This window comes from Hyperoodon ampullatus (assembly GCF_949752795.1).
Source record: "Hyperoodon ampullatus genome assembly, chromosome: 17".
In the NCBI taxonomy this organism is placed as follows: domain Eukaryota; kingdom Metazoa; phylum Chordata; class Mammalia; order Artiodactyla; family Ziphiidae; genus Hyperoodon; species Hyperoodon ampullatus.
The window spans coordinates 15,359,728-15,380,983 of record NC_136930.1 but is presented as its reverse complement, the minus strand read 5'-3'; the positions used below and the strand labels follow the sequence as shown (position 1 = coordinate 15,380,983).

At 41.7% G+C, this 21,256-nt stretch overlaps 1 protein-coding gene across 9 annotated transcripts in view; it reads left to right on the top strand.

Moving 5' to 3' along the window:
• Positions 1–21,256, top strand: part of EYA1 (EYA transcriptional coactivator and phosphatase 1) — a gene marked incomplete at both ends in the record, with an annotated part of 324,574 nt that overhangs the window by 235,460 nt on the left and 67,858 nt on the right. For all 9 annotated transcript variants that reach the window (XM_079722297.1, XM_079722296.1, XM_079722292.1 and 6 more), the window contains 2 exons: positions 13,270–13,409; positions 14,738–14,821. In XM_079722297.1, coding sequence (XP_079578423.1) covers positions 13,270–13,409; positions 14,738–14,821 — 224 coding nt within the window. The remainder of the gene's footprint in view (positions 1–13,269; positions 13,410–14,737; positions 14,822–21,256) is intronic.

Genomic DNA, 21,256 nt, shown 5'->3' with positions numbered 1-21,256 from the left:
TGAACAATTTTAAAGTTAGAAGTGACCTTATAGATTCTTTTGCCTAAGACTTTCACTCTACTGATGATGAATAAGGAATCCAGAAAGGTTAAATTTTTCCAAAGCCGCGTGGCCTGCCATCAGCAACATGTCTTTACGGCAAGTTGGAGTGGCAGCCTTGGAAGATATGACGTGGTATGGATTTTCCCACACCACCCCAGGCAGCACTGCTATCTCCTGAAGATGGAGATGGGTGTCCTTTAATGAATTCCAAGGTGGAATCTGTTGGGGACACAAGTTGTCAGGTTTAAAGTTATCAGGGTTCCTCTACATTAAGTCTTTTGTGTTCATTTGATACAGTAATATTCACTGAGAATTGAATATAATGCACAGTGTCCTAATCACACCTGCCTGGGTACCACTCTCAACCCACCCCCACAGGACATATCTGTGAACTTCTCTTGGGCACCACACACTTCCTTGGAATATAATTGAGAGAAACTGGAGTGGTACCTAGGGATTCGGAGTTGGGCTAACCCGGCTTGGAATCCTGGTTCTGTCATTTACTCTGGGCACATCACTTAGCTCTTTAGTGTATCCGTTTTCTATGAAATGAGAATAATACCCCTCTTGTGTATAAGATGAATGAGGGAATGAAATTATGTGGTGGCCAGCAAAGTGACTGACAGATACTAGGCTTTCAGATATTCGTTTCTTCAGCTATGCATTCAACAGACATGTACAAGTGCTTGCTGTGGCACTGCGCCTGGTGCCAGGGACATAGAGGTGACAAGAAAGGCAAGGTCTCCAGCCTCTGGAGCTGATGAGTCCTCCCCTCTTGAAGATAACTGTAGTGCGTTGTGCATTGTGGTTATTTCAGAGATAAAGCCCTCAAAGTGTGTCTCACCTGTTTTCTTCACATAGAATGACTGTCAGGGATTTAAGCCAGAGGTTGAAGCACGTGAGAAGGATGATAGATGTTTCTACGAGGTCGTTCCATAGAGTACTGGAGAGTGGATGATGGCCTGACTCCAGGGATGATAAAATTCTCTTAATTTAGTCACTAGACCTTGTCTGAGGACCTAATTTACCTGCGTTAGTAATTCGTGAAAGGGAAGCAATAGTCATGGAAGACAGATAGAGAAATCAAAGCAGTTCTCTAAAATTAATTAATACCTATTGGTCTTTGACTTCTGGTGACTTCTATGAGACTAGTCAGCAAGTATACTTGCCTTGGCTTATTTTACACAAGTGTTTATGGGAGGATTCTATGACCGATCATTTGAAGTTATCAAAGTTTCTTTAAGTCTTCTCTTATCCTTTGATGAGGTAATATTCACTGAGAGTCTTATATGATGAAATGTAATTTGTTCAAGGCTTTGATGAGGTTGTTTGTTTGTTTGTTTGTTGCCAAGATAGATAGCTCCCACTTTAAAAAGCTCCCAGTATAGGGGCTTCCCTGGTGGCGCAGTGGTTGGGAGTCCGCCTGCCGATGCAGGGGACGCGGGTTCGTGCCCCGGTCTGGGAAGATCCCACATGCCGCGGAGTGGCTGGGCCTGTGAGCCATGGCCATTGAGCCTGCACGTCCGGAGCCTGTGCTCCGCAACGGGAGAGGCCACAACAGTGAGAGGCCCGCATACCGCAAAAAACAAACAAAAAAAAGCTCCCAGTATAAAATTGGCATGTCACTTTGGAGGCTTCTTGGCCCATTACTTTGTAGGTCTCTGTGGGTCCTAAATAGCTTTTTAAGGAACATCACTGGCCTTCCCTCAGGGCTGCGGCCTTCCATCTGGGAATCGTCCCTGGACATGTGTCTTAATTTTCATAGGGGAATATCATTTCCATTCTCAGTGCAGCTAACTTAGTAACAAAGCTCAAGCCTCCTCTCAAGCCAGCAGCCAAGAATCACTCTCCTCCGAGTAACTCATCAGTATAACCTCCTCCTTCATCGCCGTCTAAAACCCAAGTGGAAACTTGCTTCTGTTCGCTGCCAGAAGGGTAAATCATGGCCTCGTTCTTCTAGATATTTTCAGTTTTACCCTTAAGATAAGCAAGATGCCTGCCGTCCACGTTCTGTGCTCTGAAGCGCCGAGTCAGCCATATGGAGTCCAGTGTAATCAGCCTTAGGAGTCAGAGTCTTGTGAAACGTGCTGTTTTATTTACCAGGAGGGTATGTTCCTGGCATCATACACACCCTCTCAATGAGCAGTCCCATGAGGTGTTTCCTTCTCGTTTCTGTAGAGAAATTGGTTTGTCTCACCTTATACGCCCCATGAGTCTTTGAACTGTTTGTGCCTCTGCCTGTGTTGACTGCAGACTTAGGGCAACCAGCAAGCAGACCTGTGCTGACCACTCTCCTCCCAGCTTTATTTTATTTACATTCCCCACTGCAGTGTTTCGTCTAATGCACTCGTTCGTTGTTTTAAAAGACCGCTATAGAGTTATTGTGTATATATTTGGTGTGTATCTTAAACCCTTTTTGGAGAAAGGTGGGATATAAATTACTCAGAAAATAAAATAAAGAATTTAAATGTTTTATTCAATAAGAATAAGGGCCAGAGAAAAGATTCACCACAACTACTCATGCTCAGGAAGCACCTGTTTTGCAAACTACATTACAACCATCTTTTAAATGCTGCCATTTTGGTTAATGTATACACAAAAACCTCTTCAGGATTCTCATAATAATAGCCTCCCAAGAGCACACGTGTCTCCATCTCTTCTTCTCTCTGCCCAGGGTCTCATACCTCCCCATCTAATTCATAGGCTTTATATTCATTTCAGTTCAGCTAATTTATATAAAGAAGCATGTTGCCAATTGTAATATGTTTCCCAAAGGTAAGAATTCACTTTCTCTACCTCTGACATCATTTTCAACTTCTGTAGTTTCTTTTCTTTTCCATCCCCGATGACATTTTAAATGTTCTGAGCATTCTAAGAATTTTCTTTCTGAGGGATCTCTTTTCTTTCCAGCTTCTCATTTAGTGTTTTCCCTAATGTGTCCGTTTCAGTACATTTGTTCATCTAATTACCTCCCTTGACTCAGCAGTGATGTTGAGAAAGGTTATAGAGGAAGCATGTTTCTCTTGAGATTTATTCCTTAATCTGGCCGTGAAATTTTGTTACACTGTTCCATAATTGAAGGAAGGGCAAAAAGCATGGTTTCTTCTACTGCCACCTGTAAATGAGGATTTGATGATGTTCTCCAACATGCCCTTAGCTAATCATTGTGCATCTCTTAATTACAAAGTACTCTTAGGTTCGGTGGGGATACAGAGAGCAAGAGGGTTATTCTCTGTCCTTAAGGAGCATTCTGTGTGAACAGTCAAACCTAAGAAAGGTTGAGTTGAAACAATGTAGTGCTAGGAGAAGCAGCAAAATGCTCCAGAAGAATGCAGGCACCAGAGATTTCTTACGTAAAGTGTTTGGGGAAAAAACTAATAAGGGAGGTAAAATTTATCCTCAGCATCAGAAGATGGGAATGAGTGAGGGACAGAGGATAGGGAAGGGATATTCATCCAAGGCTGGAGATATAGACCCTTTTCAATGAGCTCAATGATGGTATCATTTCCATCAGAACAAACTTAAACTATACTTGCATTTCACTGAAGGATGAACAGCATTTCTAAGCTGGAAGATCACTTTACGACTGTCTTTACCAATAAGATACCTGAATGAATCCAGGGAGGTGACTTTGAACAATTCACTTCACACGACGGCACTAACACGTTGTACAAAATACTGCAGCATAAAATTATCTTACCTACTCTTCATAATGGTGTCATCCTCATTTTACTGTTGAAGAAGCTGAAGTCCAGATAATGTGCAGATAATTATTTAAATGACAACGTACCACACCCATTCAGATCATACTGTCTGGAGGTTACACTGTCCCCTGTGACGACATTTGAACTGCTTAGTTTTGCATGTTCTGTCCTGTAAGTTAGAGAAAAGTGGAGATGGACCAAAACCTGCAGGATCCACCCCCTCCGTAGGTGGGTTATTTCCCAAACATTGAAAGAGAAGAAGGTCATATTTTCAGAGTCGCTGCAGGTTCCATAATTGATGTGGCCAAGCCTGGGTCCTGGGCAGCTCCCCTCCCCCAGCCCCAAACCTCTGGGAGGAGAAGGTGGCGGCCAAAGCTCCCCATCCAGGAGCCCATCAGAGGCTGGACCACCTGACGCTGTTCTCATCACTGCAAAGCAAGGCTTGTGGCATAGAGAAGTGATGCTCTCTCTGAGAAAAGTCAAGGCAGGTCCGGTTAAGTGTATGAGGCAGAGAAGGCAGGTAGAACCAGAGAAGTCCTCTCAGAGCCTAGAGGAAGCCCTGTTCAATCTACTGTCCACTTTTCAACCCAAATGTGCCCTCACTTTTCTTTTACTGTGAAGGGTAAGGTCTACCCCCAGCTCTGCACTGGATGAAGTCAGCTGAACCCAGAGGATGGAATAAGGAACCGAGTGTGTCTGAGTTCTCCTTCTGTCAAATCCTCCCTGAAAGGGTGTGACGCCACATTGATAAGTACTCACTTATGACACATCCCTTAAGAGAGTGTTTAAAGTTAAATTTTACCCTGCGGATTATCGGTGATCATGTGCATTTTGTGAACCAGGGATGTTCCATGTGCCAGGTTGTTAGTTCATTCAACAACAAATGTTTTTTGAGCCTCCGGAATGTTCCAGGCTCTGTCCTTGACACGGGGGACTCAGCAGTGAACAAAATGAAGTCTCTGCCCTCTGGGAGTTTACATTCTACCAGAGCACACAGACAATAGTAAATATAAAAATGCATCTAGTCGACAGAAGTGCCTGGAAGGATGACCTGGTGTGTAAAGAGAAGAGAGTTAGGGCAGGTGAACTGTTTCAGAAGAGTGGTCCAGCAGGGTGACATTTTAACAGACACCCGGAAGGGGTGAGGAAAGGACCACCTTGATACCTAGGGGAAGAGTGTTCTGGGAGAGGAAACAGCACTACCAAGGCCTGGAGGGGGGACTGTGTTCCGTGGATTCGGGGAGTGGCAGGAGGACCAGTGTGGTTGGAGCCCATTGGCAGAGGAGAGTGTCGGGGCTGAGGGTGGGGAGGTAGAGAGGCCAGATCACAGCAGGCATGTGAGCATGGGGCAATCTTTGGGTTTTATTTTGAGTGCAGTGAGAAGTGTTTAAGCAGAAAAGTGACAAGATGTCATGACATTTAAAAGGAATCTGTCTGGTTGTTGGGCAGAGAATGGTCTGGGGCAGGGCAAGACGGGGAACGGAGCCATCACGTAAGAGATGCTTCCAGTGGTCCGGGTGAGATGTAATGGGGGCCAGGCTTGGTGCTTGCGGTGGAGGTGGTGATGGCAGTCAGACTTGAGGGGGATTAGAGGGTAGAGGTACCACGATTTGTCAATGGATTAAATGTGACAAGTAAGAAGAGAGGAGTCATGGGTGACACCGTGCTTTGGGGCCCAAATAGCTGGAAAAGTGCATCTGCCATTTATCGATATGGGCAGAATGGCAGGAGGAGAAAAGGTGGTGTTGAGGACATCAGGATTTCCGTTTGAGTTTGAGATGCCTGTTAGAAATCCGAAGGGGAGATGGCAAGTAAGTTGTTGGATAAATAAGTCTGATGTTCGTAGGTTACTTGAGGGCCTAAATGTGTCAGTCAGCACAGATGCCACTTAGAGCTGACGTGCCTGGATGAGTTCAGCAGGACAGCAAATGTGAACTCAGAGAGCCGGAGGAAGCATGGGGCCAAGGGAAGTAAGTATCCAACAGTGAGGTGTGATCCACTGTGTGTAATGCTTGTGAAGGCTTGAGAAAGTGGACATCGAGACTGTGCCATTGGATTGGACAGAGTAGGGATGCTGGTGGCATGTTGGAGAAAGTAGCGTGATTGGGATGGATTCAAAAGAGAGGGGGAGGGCTCCCCTGGTGGCGCAGTGGTTGAGAGTCCGCCTGCCGACGCAGGGGACACGGGTTCGTGCCCCGGTCCGGGAAGATCCCACATGCCGCGGAGCGGCTGGGCCCGTGAGCCATGGCCGCTGAGCCTGCGCGTCCGGAGCCTGTGCTCCGCAACGGGAGAGGCCACAGCGGTGAGAGGACCACGTACCACAAAAAAAAAAAAAAAGAGAGGGGGAGGAGAAGAAATTGATGCAGCTAATACCATTCTTTCAGTTACTTTCACTGTACACTATAGGGTAATAGAGAAATGGGGCAGAAACTAGAGGGAGAATTTGGGGTATTTTTAGGCAGGAAATATATCCAGCCTGTATACATAGGTGAGTGACCCGGAAGAACACTGGCTGAAGTAGGTGACAGGGCGCTGGGGTCTCATGCCCAAATGAGGGGCTGGCCTGGGGAGTGCAGAAATTCATCCATCCTAACAAGAGGGGAGGAGACTGTTCCTGAAAAGTGCCGGCAGGGGGTTTACCCAGGCATGGAAATTGTGGAGAGTGGGTGCTTCTATTTTTTTCAGCAAATGAGGTGGCAGGTAGGCAGGTTTCTTGCTTGAGGCTAGAAGGAGACTTGGTCCTGAGGGTCAAGCTGTCCCGTGCTGTGGCTTGCGATGCCCCAGTATGTCATGAATATAGGCAGCACTGAGGTTCTGTGAAGGCAGGAACCGCCATCCGGCTCAGTTGGGTCCCCAGTGCTTAGCACGTTGCCTGGCGCAAAGTAGGTGCTCGGTCTCAGCACAGAATCCTAAAGTGGCGTTTGCTCCACTGGTTCAGGGATTTGTTTGTGGCAGCCACAGGCAGGATGGCTACATGGTGTGTGGGCCCCGGGGCACAAAACGCAGGCCCTTTGTTCATAGATCAAGACTTTCAAAACCACACAGCAGAGCCTTCAACCATGTGCAGGGCCCATCTGAGCACAGGGCCCCTTGTGACCGCTCAGCCCACAAGTCCATGGAGCTGGCCTGGTACACAGTTACCAGTTGAATCTGATCAAGCACTTCCGTGGGCAGTAGGCCAGGGGCACTGGCCGGAGCCAGGACTTCCTGAGAAGATAGCATTACGTGTTTACCATTCTCTCAGAAGTTTAAGAAAGAAAGATCAAATCCGAAAGAGAAGCTGCTGGCATCACAGATGGAGAGAGGTGAAGGTATAGCAGCATTCTAAGAAAGTGAGCGGAAGATGCATCAGAGCTGTTTAGAAACCTTTATCACCAAAAACATTTGCTAGGGGTGTCTCCTGAGTCAGAATTCCCCAAATCACAACAGTGGAAAGCGGAAGGTGGGAAGAACTGAAACTCGGCAATGGAGTTTACAGTCCATTATCAGTAAAGATGTGGCATCAATGACTAATTTAAAAAGAAAAGACATAAGAAAATCCTCCCCATTCATTCCTCAAACTCCAGCAGAGAAGGACAGTATGAATGGAAGATTAGATCCAGGGCAAGGATAAGATGACCAATTTTTAGCTGCTTTAAAATTGACTTGTTTCAAAGATTGCTTTCAAAAGACAATATATAAAGGTCTTTTTGAAGACGTTTTCCAACATTGTTCCCCTTTTATTGGGGGGAAGAAAAAAGCAAGTTAGCTGAATGAGTGTGTACGTATACATCCGTGCTCTGCTGTGAGCATTTGTCTTCTATGGTAGTGACTCTGTCACCGGACAGTGCAAGCGTGAAGTTTAGGCCACCACTGGCATTTCTTTAGAGTTTGGAGAGTAATGGGAATTTCGGGGAGTTTTTTATTGTCTGAAACTACTTTATTTTCATTTTCATTCAGGATGACTTCAATCTACTAATAAGCGAACATCAAGAATGATCAGGAGCCTTAGTTTAGAACATTAGATCAAGAACAATTAGTTTACCTAATTGTACTTGTTATCCAGTTTTACATCTTTAATTGTTCCCAAAGTAACACGAGCCTTGTCAACTGTATTTTTTTAAGTGACAACGTTAATTTATTCTGTTTTACTGTCAAAGACTATCAAGCTTTAAAAATAAATGTCAAGAGCCTAATCAAATTTAATCAGGTCTTTTTACCAAATGTATAAATGTCTGCTGTACATTGTATGCAGTATTCACAAATATACATTATATATAATGCTCACATTGACAAAAGATCGCTAGCTCTCTATCTCAATACACCATGTCAAAATGGACATTGACTGATCTTCCTCTTCATGAATAGGAAGCCATGAATACATGAATACATAGCAATCATTACCTCAAAAGAAGTATCAGTGCTTACCAAGTGTGCTACAAATTCAAACTGGTCAGAAACCATTGTCAGAAAACTTCCAGGAATATCAGTTTTCAACTCTGAGGATCTCTGACTTAGAGAGGTTGATTCCAGGCTGACTTACAGGAGAGGAGAATCCGTTTTACAGAGTGTTGTTGGGTGACTGGGGGAGAGCCTGGGAAGGAATAGCTGTCAGATTCAGTTGTCACAGGTGACTGCAAGTCAAGGAAAATCTAAGTGTTAGGTGTGCAAGACATATGTGCTCCTTTTCCCTTTGCCCTTTCACCTAATTTCCTAATTCTCCTGTACAGTCATCCCTCAGTATCCTGGGGGATTGGTTCTAGGACACACACCCTCCGCCCCATACCAGAATCCACAGGATGCTCAAGTCCCTTATATAAAATGGTGTAGTTGTTTGCATATATCCTATGCACATCCTTCTCTATACTTTAAATCCTCTCTAGATTCCATATAATACCTGATATAATGGAAATGCTATGTAAATAGTTGGCAGCATGTGGCATATTCAAGTCTTGCTTTATGGAACTTTCTGGAATTTTTAAAAATATTTTTGATCTGTGGATGTGCTACCCTTGAGGATACAGAGGACTGACTGGTTAGTGAACAGTATGGCCTGACCATGGCAGGCAGGGCCTTTGAGTTTTTCTTTTCTCATAAACAAACTTAGCTCATCATGCAGTGTCACTGGAGCTTGCCTGCTCCTGTCATTTGTGACTGTGTCCTCCAGATTCAGTCAACTGCAAAGAGCCCAGTAAACAAGTGTCCCAAGGTCGCACACCTGGAACAGTGCCCATTGTACAGTGGTTTCGTTAGGCTTGGTGCCTGCACGGAGATCTGTTCTGTTCGAGATGAGAACACAGAATCCCTCCCAGGATGGAGGTGTTGGTGCCCGTATCAACCCGAGGAGAATCTGTAATCTGTTTTGCATGTCAAGTTACTGTGTTCATGAGGAAAACAAAATCCTATCCTCCTCTTGCTTTGTTTGCATATTCAAGATAGGGATGTTTTGACAGCATGATGGCTCAGCTCTCTTAGCACCTGGGATAGGGCCTTTTAAAAAGTATATATTAAATTCCTTATCTGCTTGTTATCAGCTCCCCCAAAATTAGCTCCTTATTTTGGACCTTGTTCTCCAGTTAGTTCAGCAACATGTTTCACTTACTATCTTTACTACACAGTTTTACCATTTACTATTTAACAGATTTGAAGAAGTGATAGCACCCAGAAAAGTCAGGTGACAGTCACTTGCTTGAATCTCAGTCACAACAGAGTTACTTACTTGAATCTCATAGTCACACAGTTACATTAATGAATGCAATTATATCCTCCCACAAGCCAAATCTGCTTTGTAAATAAAGTTTTATTGAAATACTCCCATACTCCTTCACCAACATCCTGGCTGGGATTGCTTTGGCACCATAATGGTGGAGTTGAGTCACTGCAACAGAGACCACATAGCCCACAAAGCCTAAAATACTTATTACTATCTGATTCTTTGCCAAAAAAATGTGCTGACCTTCAATTTCAGAATGTCCAAAGCTGGACCCAAATTCTCACCTATGTTTTTCCCTCCATCCCTCCTTCTTCCTAAGCCCCGTGCTCATACTACAGTCTGCCTAGTTGCCAAACCACTAGCACGAGCATCAACCTTCCCCCTTCTTCTTTATCCCATTAGTTATGGATTTCGCTGCCAAATGACTCTTTTTTTTTTTTTTGCGGTACGCGGGCCTCTCACTGTTGTGGCCTCTCCCGTTGCGGGAGCACAGGCTCCAGATGCGCAGGCTCAGCGGCCATGGCTCACGGGCTTAGCCGCTCCGCGGCATGTGAGATCTTCCCGGACCGGGGCACGAGCCCGCATCCCCTGCATCGGCAGGCGGACTCTCAACCACTGCGCCACCAGGGAAGCCCCCAAATGACTCATTGAACCTGTAACTCTTCCTTATCCCCGCTGCCTGCATCTGGGCCACCAGCATATGCATCACCTGGATGACTGAGTTACCCTCCTGACGGGTCTCCCTTTCTCAGTCTTCATTTGTCTCCAGGACCCTTGCTACCCTGGAGCTAGAGTCCTCCATCTAAAAATGTAAATTTGATGACATCAGCCCCTTGTGGAATTCTGTGCCGGCCCCTCCAGCCTCATCTGTGTACTCTATAGAGTCAGGTCACATTGATTGTTTTTTAGTTCTGCAACATGCTCTCTCTTTCTGCACCTTCACACGTGCTCATGTGACTACTTGGAGCACATTTGTATACCCTTTTTATTGGCATATTTGTCTTCCATCATGAGGAACCTTCTACGACCCTGCAAGTCTGAGCTACATGCACTTCCTCTGTGGTCACCTAGCATTCTGCTTTTCCCATTTCATAACCTTTTCCAAGTTGTTTTGTAATCTCTCATTTTTATTCATGAATCAGTGCCTTCCTCTGAATGTTAAACTCCAAGAAGGCAGGAACCATATCTGTTTGGTATACATCATTATACTTCAGGCTTCTAGTACGGTGCCTGGAAGAGTGTGACCATTCAGTCAGTGTTTGTTAAATGAAATGAATGCTCCTCTGAGTGTTTTCACATCCATTATCTCAGTCGGGGTAAAGTTGAACAATTTAGAGAGGATTTTAATGAAACATGAGATGTTAGTGGATTAGAAGATTAAATTATTTGTTGTTTTGTACTTGTAGGAGGAAGGAGAACTAAGAGGCGGGAAAGCTGGTTAGGAGAGTAGAAGCATTTAATTCTACCTCGTAAAACAAAGAGGAGGAGTTTTTGAAAAAAACTAGCTTGCATTATTCAATTTCATATTCCTTCTAATAAGTTGTCAGATTGTCCATCTTTTAGGGCTTCTTTTCTTCACCTGGAAAAACTCTACATAGCATGATTTAAAAGTCTTCTTGTAGACTTTGATCACTGAATTTGTTTTCTTTGGGGGGAGGTTTACAGAAGTAAGTAATCGATTTCATTATAGCTTTTCTATTTCCAAACAAATTGAGATGGAATGTATTTTTAAAGATTTAATTGAGTTTTTAAAAAAGGGATAAAGAAGTAAACACCAAGAAATAAAGGAATAGGCAATCAACTGGAGGAAATCTAGGCTCAGAAAACGTAGGTAAGATAAGCTACTTTGAGGACAAAATTATCTCTAAACTATCTAGAAGTTGAGGTGTAAAACATAATGGGATAAGACACATTGCTTGGTGTCTTTAGCTTCTTCTCAGATATGAACTTCCAAAGCTGGAAAACTCAGCACCATTCAAGATAGACTTTACAGACAAGTGCCTTGAAGTCCAGCTCCGTTTTGAAACTGTTAAAAGAGATTGGTGTGTGTTCTGTATAGGGTGGTGGCTATAAAGATTCTGTATGGAGATGTAGATCGCAGAATATTTTTTTTAAAAAAGAGGTCAAGACTTTTTCTTTAAAACACAACTTTGAATCTAATGAACTCCATAAAAAATAAATTCATTTCAACTTCCTGATTCTCTATAAAACATGGAAGAGAGATGCTTGGTTTGGAACATCTTGAGAAGATGACACAAACGTCTACCTCTGCAAGAAAAGAATCTAATATAGATTTAGAGAATGCTTATCGTTCACCAGGCGGCACTGTATTCTAACAGTTCTATGAGATGAGTTAGCTCAGAGTTTATGTTAATCATCCTGATTAACATAAATTGAGCATTGAGTGGAGTTGTTTTGAATTTTCTGGCCGTAATTAACCAAGAGCCTTGTAAGTCATCATGGTGGTTTCTAGGTTCAAGGATCACATGTCCAGTTTATATGAGGAAGTTTGCCATCTTGTTTGCTATGCCAGAGGACATGCAAAAGCTACATCTAAAAGTGATAGGAATCAATTAGGTTTTCAGGTTCAACAAGAGACATAGGGCTGTTTCATGTGATTTAAAAACAGAATTTACTCTGTCAGAGTCCATTCCTATCTACCCCGACTCATAAGGCTTTGGAGAAGCCCTTCAACTTGGAGGTAATACTGAGATCACACAGTTTGACACATGGAAGACCTTGTTGGTAGAGTCAAGGCTGATAGTACATTAATAAAGGCTACCACGTCTTTAGCTGTTCTCCACAGTTCTGTTTGGTGAAATGTCACATCAGCGTCTTCGTGAGAATAATCATTCCTCTTATTAGACTGAGAGATCCAACCCATATCTAGTAGAGTGATCTGGCAAAGAGGTTGGGGGGAGAGCCAGCACACCGGCACATCTGGAGTTTGGGTAGGTAGAGACTGTCTGATGGGTGAACTGGATGGACTATGAAAAGAACGTACCTAGGGCTAAGAGTAGAGGGTTTTTTGTTTATTCTGGAAACAGGATAAGAGTCTCTTCCTGACTCCACAACCACTGCCCAGCTCTTCCTCTGAGCTGGTTGGGGGTTGTTTTTAATTTTGTGGTTTCTCCACGATTATTTCTGTGGTTTTTCTGAGTTTCCCAGATGAGTACTTTTAATGTGCTGCCTGGTTTGGGATATTTGCTTCAAAGAGATGAAGACACAGGAAGAGCCTGTGATGAATGCCGTGCAGAGTATGGCATTGCTCGTACATGAGCTCTGCTCATCTTGCCGCTCCCTTGTTCTCACATAAAATGAGGGAGAAAATGGAGAATTTTAAATTTTCAAAGAAAAATCCATCTGATTCCATTTTCCCTGGCCCAGGGGTTTTTCTTTTCATTTCGTTCCATGAACCAGAAGCCTTTCTGTAGGCAGGAGCATGGCTGGTAAGGCAATTGTGTGGACCTCTCAGTATGGCCAGGAGCTATTTGTGGGGTGAGAGAGAAGCAAGTGGACCTGGAGATGGGGTCTCACTACAGAGAACCACAAAGAAAATCTCCCCCACTTGGTACAACCTGTTGTCTCCCACCTTCCATTAATTTTTAATTACTTCTAATCACACATTCTTTCCAATCACACATTCTTTCCAAACAAGTCTAGCATCATCCATCTCTTAACTTATTTACTGATGTCCATAAAAGATAATGTAGAATTTGAGCAGAATGAAATGTGCTTTACTTTTCCAACTTTCCTATGGATTAAAACAAGGATAATCTTGGCACCGTGGTGATAGAACAAGAGATGAAAGTCCTTGCTGTATTTCCACAGAGTACAGTACAATCCACAGCCCGTCAACACCCATTAAAGATTCAGATTCTGATCGATTGCGTCGAGGTTCAGATGGGAAGTCACGTGGACGGGGCCGAAGAAACAATAATCCTTCTCCTCCGCCAGATTCTGATCTTGAGGTATGTCATTGCCAAGGCCTAAGTAAATAGCAAGGTGTTTTAGTAGCTAACTGGTGATTCTGTATACCTGCTGTGAGCGAGGTGTCCAAATGCCTTTGTTACTACATTCTGTTCCATATTAACTATAAGTAAGCCAGTTTTTTTTCCATATTGAAGATAAAGCAGTTATTTATTTCTGTTTTCTCTTCCACTTTAACTATGTAGTAAAGCATTTTTTTTTTCTCTTTAGTGAAACATCGTAAATTATATAATCCTGCTTTGACAAAATTCTCTTGTACTGCTCTGTCATTGCCATTTAAATTAAGTGTTGTACGAAAAATGCTTAATAAAATCCACTTGGAAATTAAAGACATGCTATGTATATTGAGAAAGGACAACCCAGGATATTATAAACAGAAGTGGTTATCACCTTATGAGACACATTTTGGTGGAGTTCAAAGCAGGAGGGATTAAATAAATAAAACTTTAAAGGGTGATAGATTTCATAGCCTTGAATCCACTGGAATTAAGTTTCTTTTTATTGCCCAAGTGAAACTGATGGTAGAAAACATGATTCTTTTGGCTGAAAAGATGGAAAATTTCCAGCAGAACTTGTGTGTATGAATATGTACTGGTGTAAGTGGGATTGGTAAGAAGAAAAGCAGGGTTGGGAGGCCTTTTGTGGTATCTCAGAGACCTTTTTGAAATGAGTTCCTTCAATAATTCAATTCCAAATACCCCAAGAGTGTGTCAGGAGCATGTGTGTTCCATCTGCTTAAGTTGTTAACTCTGAAATCTGAAGAAAATTGGGCAGGAACAGTATATCATCCATTTGATAACATCGCAACAGATAACCTGAGGTGAATAGACGATGTAGTTTCAGTTTTTATGTGCAATTTTTAAATACTTGATAAGAATAAAACACAAGATTAGTTATTTTAACACTTCTTAATGAACAGAGAGCAGAGATAAGGAAAAGATCAATTGAGTGGTTTTTCATTGATTGCCCCTCTCTGTCTTAGAAGTTATAAACAAACTCATTTTAGCTTATGTTTCATTTCTTTAGAACTAAGACTAAGAAGCAACTACAGAAGTAGGAAGGACGTATATTCTTTTTTCCTACATTTATGTCAGTGTTGCTAATGTATTTATCCTCTTGCACCTCATTTGAGGTTATATCTGAGGAAAGCTAGGAGATACCCTTTGGAACAGCTGTGTTTAAAAAAAAATAGTAAATTCACGTTTTTCATTTGTCTCCCATTTAAAGACTACCTTTTCATGTTGAAGTTAGCTGAATAGCAGGTTTCTCAACCAAGAGAAAGACACAGTGATTGGTTCTTCCTTTGTAGAGGGTGTTCATCTGGGACTTGGATGAGACAATCATCGTTTTCCACTCCTTGCTCACTGGGTCCTACGCCAACAGATACGGGAGGGTGAGTACCACGAGGCATCAGTTTTTAGTTTCTTTAGAGTAAGTATTCCTAGAATTGAATTTTTTTATCCAAATGGGAATGTGGCTTAACTTTAAATAATACATTTAAAATATAAAAGGAAGATAACTTGATTTATTGAAATAGTCAAATATATATGTAAGACAAGAACATATAAATGAACAGAAGGAGTTCTTTTTAGGCTCTTAAAAATGAGATAAACTTTATGCAATTACATTCATTCTTATTTCAGACCCCAATGAATACAGGTGATTGGATGCTATTCTAGGATGAAATAGTAAAATATATAGATGATATAGAAAGGTCTTTTGCGTTGTATTTTTTTGGTCACGTCCTTTTATTCTCTTTATTCCCAACATATTCAATGGAGCAAATATTGTGCTTGATATTATCTTCTGTGATTACCAGTGTTAGTATTTTATTTTCAAAGTACCTGTTATGAATGTCTTTATTAGTCCCTTTGCTGTGGAGCTAAATTTACATGAATGGCTTGTAAAATTGGGCCTCTGAATGACAAAGGACCAATACGTCCCATTCTGAGTCGTTACAATATTTATCTTGGTGGTATAGGTACAGAATAATGTTATAGATCACCTTCCATGAGTACAACTTCAATTTCAATGTTCTGAATTTGGGTTTCTCAAAACCTTGGAAATCCTTTCTGATTGCTTGGTGGTTCCATAAACCTTTCCCACGCAAAAATCATGTTATTTAAAGTGCGTTTAAGTAATTTCTGAAATATCCTGTGAATATGATATTTTTCATCTTTTTAATCTTTAAAGAAAGATTTAAAGATTAAATCTTTTTGAAGCCTTAGGAAGTGAATTCTTGTGTCTTGGTGACTCCAGATTTGTATCACAGTTAAATGTTAAAATTGATACTTGTAAAATTGTCATGCTATCTTTACAGATTTTATGCAGGTATTCATTCTTTCAATAAATAGTTATTTCAGTAAATACATATTGAGTGCCTGATATGTAGGTGTCTGAAGGTGAAAGTAGAGAAATGATCAATGAGCTTCACAATGCAACTTTCCTTCTTTTAACCCTAAAGCTACACCTAATCCGAAAAAGGGTTGGAAAAATGCACATTTGTAAGAGCAAGAATATTCCACCATTTGAATGTCTGTCAGAAATAAGATATATGTAAAACACAATATGTCCCATCTTATTGTTAAACAAATTTTCTCTGAGAAGAAGACAATTAACAAAAACACAGATTATAAAAAAATAAGGTCATAGAATCAGTCATTCAAAATAAGTCTCTATTTGTGGCTAGCACATAATAAGGATTCAATAAATATTAGTTGTGATTTTTTATATTATTTCTTCTATCAATACTATTACTATCCCCATTTCTACAAAAACTACTACTTTATAAGCCTGAAATATCAAAGTGTAATGAATATGAAGAGTCTTGAAGATCATCTTAACAGAACAATTTTAATCTCCCTACAACTAACTCCTAAGGAAGAGAGCTGGCTCCTGGAACTCACAGAAAAGTGAAAAGGGCATGCACTTAGGAAACCAACATTTGAAAACCACCCAGAAAGTCTCAAGTCTTTAAAAGCTTTGTCACTAGAGGCCAAATTGATGTAAAGAGAGTTGTCTTGATCAGTGTGCTGTTAGCCATTGAAAGGGGTCAGTTTAGAGAGAGGTGGTGAACATCCCATGACCGACCGCATGACCTCGTGTCAATCTCTGGCCATAAATTATTGGTTTACACATGGAATTCACACCTAACCTAGAAGCCACTGGCAGCTTAGAATTTTTCATTTGAATTCTTGACAAGATCTAAACCAAACATTACAAATATCATGAATTTTATTTTTACAAGTGTCAACCATTAGTATTTTGAGACTTCAACCGATAGTATTTTGTTTGTTTGTATGTTTAGTTTTCTCATACTAGGGCATGTGATAAAAAGTTTTACCTTCTGTAATTTCCCAAAGCCAGATGTATATATTCTTTCAACTATGGATGATTTGAGATGTTTAAATGTAAGCTTACCCTTCGTTTATAAGTTGATGGGGGTTGGGAAGAGAGCAACTTCAGAAAGCCTGGTTGGGGAAAATCTTCCTGAGCATGACCCTTTGAGCCTGAGGTCAGAGTGACCTGAAGGGTCCAGTTGAGAATACGCCTATCAGGAGAAAGAGTGTTCTAAGCAGAGGAAACAGCAAGCACAGAGGCAGGAAAGGGTTTAATGTTTGAGAGACAAAGAGGCTGGTGTTGCCTAGCTTAGTGTTGGAGATGCAGAGTCAAGAGAGGTGTGGGCTGGGATGAGGGCAGGTACAAAGTGCCTCCCAACCATGGTCAGCAGGGTTAATCTCATTGCACGGCCGTAGGAAATCCTTGGAAGACTTCGAACGGGGACATGACAAGGTCCGATTTAGATTTTTAGACTACTTTGGTTGTGTGTGGAGGATTAATGGTACAGGGAGAGGGGTGGTGGAACAGAGAGGAGGTTTCAGGGGTGATCTGATGCATTAGCAGTACAGATGGAGAAGCTGATTGGATGATGGATTCTATTGTGTCACTGAGTCTAAGCTCGTACTCCTGACTGCACGACAGGCCAATAATCGAGAGACAAGTTGTTGGGGCAAGGAATAACGACTTTATTCAGAAAGCCGGCAGACCGAGAAGATGGTGGACTCGTGTCCCAAAGAAACATCTTGCCTGGGTTAGAATTCAGTCTTCTTTTATACTGAAAGGGGAGGGAGTACAGTCAAACATTTGCTGGTTCCCATCAGCCTCTGGAAGGGATGTGTTCATTTCTTCCTCCCTGCAGTCGTGCACAGGTGGGCCTAATCAGGATGTTCCCTGTGAGCTAAACAAAGGTATTTTAGCTTAATGCTCATTACCTGGGAGGCAGGGTTCCCAGAGATGGGCCATTATGTATAATTTAAGCTTATAGGTGACATCCCTTTAGTGATTAACTTATAGTAGAATACAAAAGGTTCTTCCCTATTACAATTGCAGATAGAGAATTAGGATTTAATTGGACTGTGCTGGTGGGCAATAAGTAATAGGCTCAGGGTTTTGTCCTGAGCAACTGGGAGAACAGTCAAAGATTTGTTGAGATGGGGAAGAACTAATTTGGAGGGAAAATGGAGAGTTCAATGTTATACTGGTTTGAAATGCCCATTAGACATCCACTTGGACTAGGCAAGGAGATACTTGGAAGGTGAGCCTGGGGCATGGGGGAGTGGTCGGGGCAGGAGATGTCAGATTTAGTCCAACAGTGCACAGCTCAGGATCAGAAGGTCCTCAGACACTATTAGCTTGCTTTCTTCCTAAACACCTTCTTTGTGCTGGGCACTCTTGGTCAGCCTGTGGTCTCATTGCTGGGACACGCCCCTTCCTGACTTTTGAAGATGCTCTTGCTGAGGATGTTGAATTGTAGCCTGAGGCATGCAAGAAAGCTTGCTCCATGTTCTCTTTATTAGAGAACCTTAGAGTCTGGCAGAACTGCTCTCAGATCTGATAATCATGTCTTGTAAAACTGTGGCTCACCAAGGATTCTTCCGAACAATAATAATAACCAAGCTGATCAGAACTTGCATCCCCCTAGAAAAATGGTACAGATGAACTGGTTTGCAGGGCAGAAATTGAGACACAGATGTACAGAACAAACATATGGACACCAAGGGGGGAGAGTGGTGGGGAGGCGGGTGGTGGTGTGATGAATTGGGAGATTGGAACTGACATGTATACATTAATATGCATAAAATGGGTAACTAATAAGAACCTGCTGTATAAAAAAATAAATTAAATTAAAAAAAGAAATAAGAACTTGCATCCCTCTTGTTTACTCGGGGCACAGGAGAGAAATCTTAAAGCACTTCAGGGGCGGGCCGCCTTTCTTGGAGCACAGGTTCAGGGATGTTACTGGGCTTTGTCAAGGGAGCATGTGGCTGTGCCTTACTCTTCAGGCATATAAAGCATTGAATACCCGACAATGTGATCGCTGTCTGGTCTCTATGGGAACCAGATACTTGAGAAGTAGCTTAGTCACAGTAGCTTAGGCTCCTGGATGAGTAGGCTATTCAGTAAGGGGATACAGGATCTGGTTGATATAATGCAAAATTAGGGCATGTTACAGCAATATGTACCCAAAAAAAGTTTGAGAATGTCCCACCTTCCATGTAATCCTAGCTGTGGGAAGCAGTCCTGCTGGGTGTTATAAGGAAGTGTTGTTTTATAACAAAGGTGATGGGAACAAAAAGAGGGTGCTAGCTACAGTTCATATTTTAGGGAAGAGAAAAGAAAGAGCATATTAGCAAGAAAATGAAGTCCATGGGTGTTACTGTAAATTAGGTTGTTAATAATATCTGTCCTAGCTTTTTTTGTTTAATGCTTCTTTTTAAGTTGCTTTCAAACTAAATCCAAATTCCCCAACTTTACTGAAGAAAACTATAGTCTTGATATTTTTTGTTGAATGTTCTCTTTAAAATAGACCATGTAATAATCTAGTTGTTAATATCAAAGCACAGACCCCAGATTTGTATTTAAAATAAGTCTTGTGCTGATGTCCCAAGCATTATTCCCTTTTTGTGGGAGGACTTCCCAAGATACCCAGTATCTTGATTGTTTTAATACTTTATTTTTATTGTTGCTTTAACACCTGTGTCTCATACAGATTTGGGCTGAAATTTAGGTCTTCAAAGTCTTGAGCCTCACTCCTCATTTTACGCAGAAACCTAAAAGCGTGAACACTTAGGACAGCATAAAGCTTAGCATTTTTAATTGTAGGCCCTACTTATTAAGAATCTCCTGTGTGCCCAGGACTCATTTAACTCAACTTTAAGTGCTCTGAAACTGCTATTGCCAAACCCATTTACAGATGAGGAAACTGAAGAGGTGGAGACCAAATGTGAAAAACACTTCGCATCGTGTCTGGCATCAAATATGTATTAGTTGTATTTTAATGTAGCTGAACCTTGGCTGTCAAACAAAACAAAAAACTCCTTGAATCTGGCATAGTTGCTAGTGAGTAAATTATGGTAGTGTCTTTAAATTTTTGAAGTACCAATATGTGATAGGCCTTATGGTGTAATAGAAAGAGCATCGGATTTGAATTCAGATAGAGCTAGACTCAGATCTAAGCTCTGATTTTCAGTTCATTGACCTTGGGCAAATTGTTTATCCATGCTGAGCCTTAGTTTCCATATCCATAAATCTGACTACTTATAATTGCTTTAAGAATTCATTAAGTGCCAATGATTTCGCAATAAGGCTGGAGGGGAAAAAAAAGATGTAAGTCATGTCATGAATTTGAAGGGCCTTATTAATAGCCATAATCCAATAATAAAAACAGCATATGTCACTGATTGATCTTGTGTCTGCTGTCTAAGCATTTGTTTTCTAATGTACCAGGCTTCTAGGAAGGTCCCCATTGTCATAGTGAATTTAGATCAACTGAACCTCCCTAGTGAGTGTATTACTGATCATTCAGCACATTGATGAAAGAAAAATTTGACAGCAGCTTATCTAACCCATTTCATCAGAACACTCTAGGTAGCCAGGAAAGATAACTGTTCTTACCCTGTTTTAGGGTATGAACTCCCTAAAACTCCAAACTCTGTTGAGCCGCCTTCCATGGTGGCTATAGATGTCAAATTCTTAGCATGGCACCCAAGCAGCCAGACATCCAGTGTCCTCCTTGGGCTATAGAGGATCTGGTTACTTAAACAGGATGATCTCTCTTTTGGAACCTCCAGACCAGGGTTTCATAAACTTTTTTGATAAAGGGTCAGATAATAAATATTTCAGGCTCTGTGGGCCATATCCTGTCATAACTCTTCAGCTCTGCCCTGGTAGTGCAAAAACAGCCACAGATAATATGTAACTGAATAAATGTCAATAAAACTTTACTTATAGTTCCCAAGTTTGAATTTCATGTAATTTTTACATGTCATGAAATATCCTTCCACTGGATTTTTAAAATCTAGACAAGGGATTGACAGATCACATCTCATAGGCCAAATCTGGTTCGTGGTCTGTTTTTGTAGAGCTTCCAAGCTAAGAATGTTGTTTGAATTTTTAAAGGGATATATATATAAAAAAATAAAAAAGAGAGAGAGAGAGAGAGAGAGATGAAGAATTTGTCTCAGAAACCGTATATGGCCTGCAAAGTCTAAAATATTTTTTGTCTGTCCCTTTAGAGAAAGGGTTTGCCTGCCCTTGCTCTAGATCATGCTCTGAACTTCGTGTTACTTAATATTACTCCTGCCTTCAGGACATCGGGACAATTCAATGACGGCCACAGTGTGGCTGACTAGACAGTAAACTCAATGCAGGCATTGTGTGTCTGCATCTGAGGCCCCAGTGAAGCACAAGCCAGCACATGAATTTGTCAGGGTAGGCAAAGTGGTGATAACAAATAGGCCCCAAATCTCATGGCTCAAACACAACAGAA